Below are 12,524 nucleotides of genomic sequence, written 5' to 3' on the forward strand. Positions count from 1 at the left end.
TTAGCGAATGAAAGGGTAAATAGTTATTTAACAAAGAAATGGTACTATGGGGAGCAATCATTTAAATGATTCAATATATTATGAAGGTTTACAGAACTAATACAAATCCAGGTAACGGTCCACTCCTGACTCATGTCCATGGACCATCTTAAGCTCAAATCAAGTAATGACCCTGTTTTCATTTTTCAGTAGCAGTAGCTAGAAGGCATCCGATTGGGCAGATCTGCATTGTGAGAGTAGTAGTGGAGCTGCACATTAGCCAGTTGCTAGACCTGTAGTGATGCAAGTTGTTTTGCTATCTCTGCGGCATAAGGTGTAGATTAGGGAGTTCTTGTTACCCTTTCATGTGCATCACAGATCGCAGGCTCGATTCTGTTAAGTTTATTGAGACCCTGGAGGCTGCCAGCCACAAGAAAAAAATAATCTCTTGTAGACCAACATGTTTATTGCACAATTAACACAAATCTTTGCAATCAGCAAAGGAGATAAAAGCATTGATAATCTCGTGTAAGTTTTTGCAGATGGTGGACATAAGGACCTGAAGAACATGGCCAGTTCTACCCATAAAACCGAATCATAAAGCTTTTTGTTTGTATCACTGCTCCACACAGCCAGCAGATGCTTGCAGCAAAAGGCCACCCCAACAATAGGTTGCAGGGCATCTGTTTTTGATCGTATTGTGCTTTAGTGTACTTCTGCACTGGGAGTAAATCTAGCCTTGTACAATATAAACTCAACTCTCTTCCTTGAGCACGAAACCAATATCGATGTTCATATCCACCCTGTAACAGAGTTGGTAATAATTAATTTAAGCTGTTTTATGATAGATATTATGCCACTGAGCACTATTTGTCTTATTTATTCCCAATACCAGATCCATATTAGGTTTCATGACTCTGTCTAGTGCTTAAAGTTCTTCTGCAGGGGGTTAGGTCTAATTCCAGCTCTTTAACGCATTGTGTACCTACAACAGTATTTTCTTACCTGCAGTGTGCCGAACCATAGCCATTTTGTGAATGCCCCAGGTGCTGAAATGTTTTTCTCTCCTCCGTTTGTGTAGTATTCGATTCAGATGCAGTGACTTTAACGCTTGTGATTTAGTAAATTGTGAGTCTGTACTGGGTGCTAAACAGTACACACACCACAGGTGGAGAAGGTTCGCAGCTATGGCCTGCTAGCACGTTAGCTTGCACGTGCCCAATGGCAGCTAAATTACATTTTAACGATCTTCTGCAACTTATTTTTCAGACTCAGTTCGTGCTGACAATGACTCAAACAAGCTGTGCGGTGTGGTGGCCTTGTAAATTCCCTATGGGCTGGTTGTATTTCCAGAACTGCTACATGATTACCTTAATTATCCTCTTCGGAAACTTCTACATTCAGGTAAAAAATGTTTTTTGAAACATATTAACAGTGTCTATTTTCTTCAAATTGAACATACACGCAAAAGAATACCAAAAAAGAATCTTTACATTTCCTATATTTCGTGATTGTAATGCCTGAATTACTAGGTAGGAGAAAAATCGTTTTCATGTGCCCAGCAAACAAAGGCCATCCAGTGATCATATCTACCAGATGATTAGAGTTCATTCAGCACTCAGCATTCCCTTTTGTGAATGCTGTATGCCTCCTCCTACTTGGATTTCTTCCATATCCTTTGGAGAGCGTGGAAGAAGTTGCTTGTGTCTAGCAGTCACAGGGCCTGATTCACAAAGCTTTTTCATTGAATACGTGTCTCTTACTACAGACTTAGGTGTGAGTAACAACCCTACTCACAGAAAAAGCGCAGTGAGTCGGATCCTTGGTCTCCGGATAGCAGTGGTCACTTTAGGTTGTGTTTCTCCTTCATTGACCTGACGTGGCTGCCGTGCGGCCCAGGATGTTCAGAGTGCCGAGGTTTCTTTTGTACGGTGTAAGTACCTTTTCGAAACCTCGGTCATGCTTTTTTCTGTTCAAGCATAGTTCGCCTTGACTTTTGACTCTGTCATGCCTGCCAGTGCGTCCTGTATGGACGTAGTGTAGTTTTCCATCTTTAAGTTTGATGTTTACTGAAAAAACCTAGAGTAAGCAATCAGGCATTGCTGTAGTAAGCCTTCCTGTGGTGGTGCAGGATGGACAGATCATTTTAATGTCCTTGTTCATTTCTCCAAACAAACAAACAAGGGCCATTAATCTCCTGTCCAGGGAACACAGCACACGCAGTGTAAATTGCTTACTTTAAAGAAAAACAAGGTCAGCTGATTCCAAGGGAACAGGCAACATGCAGACGATTGCCTGAAATAAGCCAGGGACGCAGGTGGCATCAGACATGGAGGAGAAGGTGTGTGGCGAGGCATCCGACCCGCTTATGTACCAGAGTCCATGAATTAGTAGATAATCTTTATCTGTCTTGTGCAAAAAAGTATGTTTTGAAAAACGTGTCGTTTATTTTCAGTGAGTGATTTGAGTATTGTGTGACTCATGCTCTACATTATTAATAAGGCAGCACAGCTAAACCTTTTGCCTGTACAGCCTACTGTTGAAAAGTAGAGATATTGTTAGTTATTCGCTGTTTCATGTGAGAAAGTTGAGCTGTGTAGGATTAGTTCAGTGATCAGAACACACCCTGGAGAAATGCGTGCTTATTCTGCATCTGAAATATTTCAATTCCCAAAAAGCAGATTCTGAAGTTCATGCGCAGCAAAATGAATACCATTACGATAAGGTCTGCCTGATCTAGGTAGCGAGAAAAAACACTAGTTATTTAATATTACAGGCTAAATGTGGGACTTGAAGAAGAAATGGTCAGTTTTGACACAGAGAAGCATTTAATTGGATGCACAGGAACTAAATGTATTTATGTATTTATTTTTAGGCACTTTGTAAACCAAACTTTGGTTAAAATGTGACTAACTTGGTAATATTACATTTTAAAAGCCTGGTTAGGCTCGTTTAGATTCCAGCCCCTTTCAAATTAATTTTGCACTAGAGAAATAAACGCCCTGTGTTTTCCATTTGTGATGGTGATAAAACTGCTTGAGCTACTGCCCACTGAACACATGTGCGATAGGGAGTTAACAGTGGCCGGCCATACACATGCAATCTGTTTAGAGACTGACTATTTTGCTATAGATATACCAGCTTTTAAAAGAATCTGTGAAAATGAATAATAATGGAATGATGAAATACCATTACAAAGAAACCTAAATAATTAAAATTAACACTAAAAGCTCAGCGGTAATGAAAACTCAGCAACAAATACATTCATGGTGAAAATGCTGTTAAACATTCCTTCCCTATACTAACCATAACTATTATCTGTACCTTGTCTCTAACCTTCATCCTATGTCATTACCTTGCTGTAACTCAAACGTCGTCCAAACCTGATGTATGCTAGTGATGGTAATTGTATGAAACAAAAAGTAATCTGTGCAGCGACGGTAAAAATTAACAAGGACAAAAGACCAAGGGGACAATTTCAGACTATCTGCATTGAGGCAGGCCCCATAGGCTCCTAACCTGTAGGTTGATAATGCGCCTTGAAAGGGTATATCTTATTTTACTTTTGGATGCAAAAATTGGAGCATTCATGATGTTGATGGGGATGTTGTTGCACATCCTAGGTGTGTGGTTAGAGAAAGCCTGTCTTCTGGCCTTCATAGGCTTACACTCTTTGGCTCCAATCTGACAATGTCCTGGCTCCTAGTGTGACATTGTCTGCAAGAGGTGATTAGTTCCTAGATCCCAGCCATGCAGAGGAGCCATGGATGATGGTTGTGTAAGTGATGCAGCTAGTTTTGAAAAGTATGCAAGTTTGGAGGGGAGCAAACATAGGGCCAGATGTAGAAAGACTTTAACGCGTCGCAAACAGCGAAAATCGCTGTTTGCGAGGCGCAAAACCGACATCGCGATGCCCATTCCCATTTTGCGAGATGGGAACCTGGTTACAGATTTGCAAAATGGGACTGGAAGTCGCAAATAGGAAGGGGTGTTCCCCTTCCTATTTGCGAGCCGCAGCGCGATGTAGGATTGCTTTGTGACCGCGAACGTGGTCGCAAAGCAATCACAGTTACCATCAGTGTCACACTGATGGTAACCCATTCGCAAAAGGGATGGGCCCTTCCCCTTTGTGAATGGCCTTGAAAACATTTTTTCAGAGCAGGCAGAGCAGTGCCTGCTCTGAAAAAAATGAAACTGACACGTTTCATTTTTTTCATTTTGTAATGCATCTCGTTTTCCTTTAAGGAAAACGGGCTGCATTACAAAAAAAAACCAAAAAAAAAAACCTGCTTTATTTAAAAGCAGTCAGACATGGAGGTCTGCTGTCTCCAGCAGGCCACCATCCCTGTGAGTGCTGCGACTCGCAAGGGGGTCACAAATTGCGACCCACCTCATTAATATTAATGAGGTGGGCCTTTGCGACCCCCTAGTGACTCGCAGATGGTGTTAGGGACACCATCCTGCATCCGGCATTGCAAGTCGCAAATTGTGAGTCGCTCAGACTCGCAATTTGCGAGTCGCAGTGCGGGTTTTTCCTGCTTCTGGCCCGTAATTCCTTAATAGTTGTGTGATGTGGTTAAACTTCTTAAGCACTTAAAGAAGATGTGTGCTATGCTGTGGAACATATATTCCAGGGCTGCCGTTGATGTGTTGGGGATGAATCGCAACATGAGAGTGTCAGGTAGGAAGAGTTTATTTACTTATTTGCAGAGGGTTGCCGGATACCATGCCGCTTGGGTTACTGCCAACATGTTCCTTCAAGGAGGGGTCTGTGTCAAAGGTAAACCCAAATGATTTTGTATTGTTAGCTGAGGTGAGATGATGTCTATGTTCATGTCATGTAGCAGAGATCTGTGGTTGCTTGGTGCTGTTAGAAAAGCAGATTCATTCTGTCTTTGTTTTTGGGAGTCCTAGAGATTTTGTAATAGAGTTGTGCATTTTCAGCTTATTGGTGCATATTCACTTTTTGTCAGTTATGAGTTAGAGAGTTAGTAGGAACTGAAGTGTGGGTGCGGATGGAACACTGAGGTAATGTTCAAGGGCCGGTGAGTTTCTAGATTCTTGAGATTCCCATCTGGATGAGCTGGTGGCAGTTGGTGAGGTAAAGTTAGAACCAATGCATGATTGCGACAGAGAAGCCCAGTACCCGTTTCTAGGGTATGGATCAATGCTTGGTGGTCGACTTTTTTGAAGCTACATAGAGGTTGAACAGGATCAGGAGGCAAGGCCAATTCCTGTTGTTAATTAGGCAGACGTCATTGACTACTTAAAGCATATCTGTCTCCATGCTACAGAGAGGTTTGAATCAGGATTGAAAGTTATATCACGTTCTTATTGTTGATTTGCTATTGTAGTTGGCTTGAAACTGCGATTTTCCTGTCATAGATTGTCCAGGCAAAATGTTGTCGAGGTGTTGATGTATGGATGAATGTAGAGTGTCTTCTTTTTAGCACTTGGCCTTCAAAAAGAAGAGGGTACATAAGTTTGTCAATTGAAAAGAAGTTGAGGATTGCTCATTTAGGGATGAAACAATGTTGATCGGAGGCTGAGTAGATGTGTTTCGTGTTGATGGGGTGTTTGGCCTTCGTGATCTTCCTGATGAAGAAGTGATTAAGAGTGTTTGCCGTGACTGTTTGTGGGATTTCAGATGTGGTATATGTTACATTTGTTTTTTATTAATAACAAAACAGTCCAAAACAGTCCATTTATAGTATCCACGTTTCTATAAAGTACTTTAATTATTCACCCTTCCTTTCTGCAGGTTTCTATGTAATGATATAAACCGATATTAAATTCCTGAAGTAAATAAAACTTACATTTTGACTGAAAATAACTTATAATGAATCCTGCTTTTTCAACTTGGTTTACTTTCACTCAGCTGATGAATTGGTCTGCCAGCGAGCTTAGGCCTTACATCCCACATTGGATCTCATGGAACACTTCTGGCCCTAATAACAATAATAGGGCTAAATCCTTTTCTGGCAACAACTGTAGAGCTAAATCTGTTACTGGCACAAACTGTCATTTGCACCAAAGGTTTATTCCAGGTTAAATGGTATTTACATGTTCTATTTGCCTGTGTACAGATTATGTGCCTTTGTTCACAAGTTTACAGCAGGTAAAACCTCACAACTATCTCATGACAAAAAGCATGAAAATGGGATTTGCTCACACTGCAACATTACAGAGGTTAACATTCCAGTATGCTTATCCTGGAACATGTTTGAGTGTACGCAAATCAGAAATTCTTGCGATTCTCTTCAGGCTTTACTTGTGACCAAGCACTATGGAATATGTGGTTTTTGCATGGGCAAATAGCACATGTGGTGTTAGCTCATGGGCAGCTACCACCGACTTGGAATACTGTTTCGAGCACAAACAGGAAGTTGCTTACAAAATGGAATTAATAGTTGTAAGAATTATACAGTAAGTTGGCTTACTGGCTGGCTGTTTTATGCAAGACTAACGTGTACAGATCCGTGCTGACACATCAGCTGTTCACTACATCTTTAAGGAGGGATGGGTTGGATCCAAGACTGCTCTGCATTGGAACAATAGCTCTGTGAATTTAGATGATAGAGAAAGAAGAGAAGCTTTCCATAGCTCACGTGGCAGAGATTGAGAATATCAGAGAGCAAACTGTCCTCAGCAAATCAAGAGTTGAAACTGAATGCGAGGATCAGGCAGGAGACAGCTAAGCTGCAGGTTGAGGTTTTTGCTATGTCTCAAAACATAAGCATCTGTTGTACTACTGGGCACTATTGAGGAGCACTGCTGAAAATATTCTGGGTGCAGTTATGCATGAGATATCTTAAGATGAGGAATCCGCTGCAGGAACATTATGTAGATGTCGGAAGGAAAAAAATAACATCTCCGAAGGTATGTAACTTACCCTTCTTGAGAACACAAGTGGGCACCCCACTGATTTGTATGGAACAGAATCTGGACTCCAAATGCACATTCATTGGCAGTTCATATATGTCTGCGACTTGATTTTATTGTGTCCTGATTGGATGATCCCAAAAGTAAAATCCCTCTTGCAGCCGCTGTTACTGTACGTGGGGAACAACCTTGAATCCCAAAGGAAAAAAATAAAGGCCACATAAGGCGGCAGGTTAAGCACTCCTGGACACACAGGCCTTGATGGGGGCTGGAGGGGAGGGTCATTAAGTCTGCCCCACCCCCAGTGAGAAATTGTGTGGGGGGAGGGTTGCAGTCTTGCAACTAGGCTGTGGTATCGATACACCTAATATAGTGCCTACAGTCTATGGCTTTGACAACTAGACCATAGACCTTGGGCACCATCTTCAGTGTTTCGAAGTCATGGCTTAGCTGTTGAGTCTAGAGAGTACCAGTTCTGTCTTGGTTATGTCGAATCCACCACACGAAAACTAGCCCATTGACTACCAATACATTTGGAGGGTGTTAGAATTTTAGGGTGTCTTTTATACTGAAGTCAACCTTTATTAATTTTTTGTTAGCACACAAAGGGCCTGATTACAACTTTGGAGGAGGTGTTAATCCGTCCCAAAAGTGACGGTAAAGTGACGGATTTACCACCAGCCGTATTACGAGTCCATTATATCCTATGGAACTCGTAATACGGCTGGTGGTATATCCGTCACATTTGGGACGGATTAACACCTCCTCCAAAGTTGTAATCAGGCCCAAAGTCTGTTTAGAGACAACAGACCCTGCTCACCTTGCAACGAGTGCTAAACTTCTTTTGCAGTCTGTATTGCGGACTGTATTACATTTTAAAGGCCATGCTGAGCCTATTATTGACTTATAGCTCAAGTATCTTAACACCCTATCAAAATAAAATTCTTCTTGGCAACAGGAAATCCACTATTTAGGAAGGAGAAGGCGATCTGAGCTGTTGTGTTTGGGGCGTGCTCATTTCAATGACTAAGAATGGCAGACACCCAACAAGACTAGGCAGGACCATCTAAAGCAGCAGCTTTTACAGATAAAGAGGTGGTCTGCACCAGGTGGACAGTGGAGCAGTAGAAGTCATTAAAGGACTCCGTAATTTGGGAGTTCTTTAGCCGTCCTCCAGGTGAAAAACAGCTGAATGCCTGGATGGAGATCTGCAGGCTCTGAACAGAAGCCCGGCTGGCGTCACAGAGGACGGTACTCCTCCGGGACATAGAGCATGCAGACACCAAAGGTCAAGAGAGAGCACATGGTGAGCCAGCAGGATCAGTCCAAAGCTAAGGTGAAGAACAGAGACACTGTACCAAGCGTGATGGAAAAGAAGGTGGCCCGTCAGAGTGAGAAGGTGAACCTACATATTAAGGACTTCTCTGTATGTTGTATGGAGTACAAAGTCCCCATCTGTTTTGTTGAGCAGAATAAGAAGATCGGTGAGGAGAAGGTGGAAGAATATTCCCAAAAATGCCATACGTAAAGAAACAAAAAAGTTCAATGCCTAGATTTTGGATGGCAAGAATCTATGATTCTGGTAAGAATCTCCCCGTGAAATTACTTCAAATAAGAGTTTCAGCTCGCCTGAATGGCGAATAACTGCATACACGTTTGTACTGACTGGTATTCCCCACAGAATGCCTGATTTGGAGGCTAAATGCAGACATTTACCACCTGTTAGGATCTGCCTGTGAGGACTTACGTGCCTGAGGGGTAAGGGAAAAAGAGCTTAGGAGAGAGAAACTGTAGCTAAGGGTCAGGCAGGGACCAGGAAATGGGTCCTGTCTGCAATGCAGTCCTGTCCGAAAGCGATTTCGCCGGTTGGAATTTCCGACCAGTAAAAATGAAGCTCAATGTTTTCATACCCATGAAACACATTCGAAGGAACACCGGCCAACATATAATTGTGCTAAGCAGAGTTCCACATGGTAATTCCGTTCCGCAGTACTCGTAATCGGAACCTAGTTGGGTTGATGTGATGGTGAAGTGGATAGTAAGGAGCTGTAGCTTTGTAGGAGATTTACAGTAGGTCTCTGTGAATAGAGAGAATTCATGTAGAACGCAGGAGTACCTTGTAAAGAAAGAAGACGACTGAGCTTATCCAGGAGCTGGAGCGCAGAGAGCAGCACTGAGAGATAAAAAGACACGAGTTAACCAAATGCACTTGTTCCCCGGGGGCCTACTTTTGGCACTGAACTCATCATCTCGTGCCATAAGTAGCCTAAAACTGATGTTATGTACTTTTCATACATTTGCACCAAACTTAGTTAAGCGCCATTCTTTTTCGGGAGACCAAAGGCGGTTGGGCAATAATAGATTTCTTGTATAAAAATCTGTCTTGTTTTAACATGCGTCTTGTCTTTTGAGGATATAAACTTGCTTTATCTAGTCGTACTTTGTTCAAAGAGAAGCAGCAGTAGTGCCGTCTTTAGGATTATCTTCTTTTCTGTTCATTAGTAATCGTAAACAACCAAACTGACTTAATTTGTAGGTGAGATTTTTTTTGTTATGATGGAGGTAATTTACGCTTAAATCCAGTTAAGAATTGAAACAGAAGGGGTATATAGGCAACAAGTTGATATTTAACTGACTGGCCGGTAGATGGTGCAAGGGTGTAGTGAAGAAACGTGAGATTTCCAGCAAGAGATTTTTGTCCTGCCAAGTGATACAGCCTGTCACTGTTACCCTTGCGAGAACAAGCACATACGCACACCCCTCATATTTTCCCTATCCCCCAACACCTTATCATTTCTTTAGAATATGCCATTGATCAGCGATTCGAAATTCTTAGTGGGTAGTTATTATAAAACACCAGAACATGTATCAGAAATGTAATGTATACACGACAATATGATGTGTGATTGTTTCCGCTTTATGTATGTTGAAAAACAATAATACATGTGCAGAAAATTAGGATAAGACATGTCACAGAGGGCTAAAGCAATGACTTGATTCCTCACTTCGGAGCCTCTTTTAATATTGCAGTAGTGAGAGTAGATGCTGGCTGTGTGTAATATGTTACTTGGCTTGTGTCTCATGTACTTTGTTCTGTGTTCCATATTCTATGTTCTCTATTCCACATTGCATCAGAGTGCTGGTGAGGTTCCAGAACCAAGGTCAGTTTGACTCTGGCTCTGGACCTGTCAGGACTCTTCTTGCTGTCGTGGTCTTTATCCCAGAATAAAGAAGAATTTACAATTTGGATGTACGGCGTCTTTTCCGTCTTTCCCGTCTTTCTGTACTCTATACATCACCCACGCTACAATTTGGTACCAGGAGTGGGGTAAACTGTTCGTGATCCACCGACCGCTATTTGATGTGAAACTGCGCGGCCTGACCACAAGCGGATATTCAATGGTGCTGTTTTCCCAGAGAAAAAAAAAAACAAGGAACGCCTTCTTACTGCGATTTTCCTACGGCCAGGTAAGCCCTGGTGAAGCTTGCCTGAAGGCACCAGAGCTCCCGAGCCACTTTTGCTGTTAAGCACTCGAGCGCACAGTGCTGCGTGTGGACTCGAGAGCACAGTGCTGCGTGTGGACTCGCGCACATAGCTGTCCTGCGCGCATGCGTGGGCGTGTTCACGCACGTCCTGCACGCTGACGGTTGCCGGGCAACGCGCGTCTCCTCTTCTACTTCCTGTTTCACGCGTTAGTTGCTAGGACGACGCGCTAACGCCACCGCTCTTTGCTACATTTCATAAAATAACTTAATGCTTCAAACAACTGGGAAACACAGTAATACACTTCATTTTAGACATTATTGAAGTGTGAATTCTGTCATCTTCATGGAAATATTCTAATTTCGGATTTATAAATTATAAAAAATATATATATATATATATATATATGTGTGTTCGATGGCATATGTTGCTGCAGATACACATGTTGAGCACAGTCCGCTGCCTGGTGTTGGGCTCGGAGTATTACAAGTTGTTTTTCTTCGAAGAAGTCTTTTTTGGTCACGGGACCGAAGGACTCCTCCCTCTTCGGCTCCATTGTGCATGGGCGTCGACTCCATCTTAGATTGTTTTTTTCCGCTGTCGGGTTCGGACGTGTTCCTTTTCGCTCCGTGTTTCGGTTCGGAAAGTTAGTCAGAATCTCGGAAGAAAGCGTCGGTATTGTTCCGTTCGGTATCGGGATAGTTAGGTACATCGACACCGATCATCGGAAGACTTTGGGGTAGCTTCGATCCCCCATCGGGGCCTGGTCGGCCCGACCGCGTGTGACGCCGAAGCCGATGGAACGGACCCCGTTCCGTTTCTGCCCAAAATGTCACATTAAGTATCCTTATACAGATCAGCACTTGGTCTGTAACTTGTGCTTGTCCCCCGAGCACAAGGAGGATACCTGTGAGGCCTGTCGAGCCTTCCGGTCCAGAAAAACACTCCGGGACCGAAGAGCCAGGCGTCTACAAATGGCGTCCACGCCGACAAAACAACGTTTCGACGACGAAGAGGAAACATTCTCGGTTCCGGACTCAGAATCCGGAGACTCCGACGTCGAACAACAACAACAAACAGTGAGTAAGACGTCGAAAATAAAGACCATCGAAAAAACAAAAGCCCAGGGGACGCCACTGCCAACAGGCCATGGCTCGACCCATAAAACCGGCGACCCGTCGAAGGCGCCGAAAAAGGGCACGCCCATAGCGAAGACACCCGACTCCGGTCGAGGGGCCGCCATGGAGCAACCTCGGAGCCGAGATAGCGGCTCCGAGAAGCAAAAACAAGATGCCGGCACCGAAAAACATCGGCACCGAGACACACTGCCGAAAGCCACAAAAATTCAGTCGGTACCGAAGCCGAAAAAAGATTCTCTCTCGGCGCCGAAAAGTTCCACACCTCCTTCCTACACAGAGGAACAAGGAATAAGTGGCCAGATGCACAGATTTGGACAAGAGCTCCAAAGTGTAGAATCAGACTACACACAAAAGAGACTGTACATCCAACAAGACACAGGGAAGATATCAACCCTTCCCCCAATAATGAGAAAAAGAAGGATCGGATTTCTCAAGGATGACGCACAACCACAAGCCAAAGTGGTTAAAAAAGTCACGCCTCCGCCCTCTCCACCACAACAGGCATCGCCGGCACAAACTCCGCCACAAATGCACTCACCAGCGCAAACTACTATAAGTCAAGATAATCAGGATCAAGACGCTTGGGACTTATACGACACCCCAGTGCCGGACAATGATCCCGATTCATACCCCACAAAGCCGTCACCGCCAGAGGACAGTACCTCATACTCGCAACTGGTGGCTAGGGCAGCAGAATTCCACAATGTCCAACTGCATTCCGATCCTATAGAGGATGATTTTCTATTTAACACCCTCTCGGCTACACATAGCCAATATCAATGTCTCCCAATGCTACCAGGGATGTTACGGCACGCAAAACTAATTTTTGAAGAGCCCGTAAAATCAAGAGCCATCACCCCAAGGGTGGATAAGAAATATAAACCACCACCCACAGACCCAGTGTTTATTACTTCGCAGTTACCACCTGACTCCGTAGTAGTAGGGGCAGCTCGCAAAAGAGCAAATTCCCATACATCTGGCGACGCCCCACCTACGGACAAAGAAAGCCGAAAATTTGATGTGGCAGGAAAAAGAGTCGC

At 43.5% G+C, this 12,524-nt stretch overlaps 1 protein-coding gene across 1 annotated transcript in view; it reads left to right on the forward strand.

The window, feature by feature from the left end:
• The window catches only part of ELOVL5 (ELOVL fatty acid elongase 5), a 339,287-nt gene that overhangs the window by 257,352 nt on the left and 69,411 nt on the right, over nt 1-12,524 (forward strand). Inside the window, exon 7 of the mRNA XM_069235797.1 lies at nt 1,249-1,383. Within this exon, the coding sequence (XP_069091898.1) occupies nt 1,249-1,383 (135 nt within the window). The remainder of the gene's footprint in view (nt 1-1,248; nt 1,384-12,524) is intronic.

The sequence above is a fragment of the Pleurodeles waltl genome, chromosome 5 (assembly GCF_031143425.1).
Source record: "Pleurodeles waltl isolate 20211129_DDA chromosome 5, aPleWal1.hap1.20221129, whole genome shotgun sequence".
NCBI lineage: Eukaryota > Metazoa > Chordata > Amphibia > Caudata > Salamandridae > Pleurodeles > Pleurodeles waltl.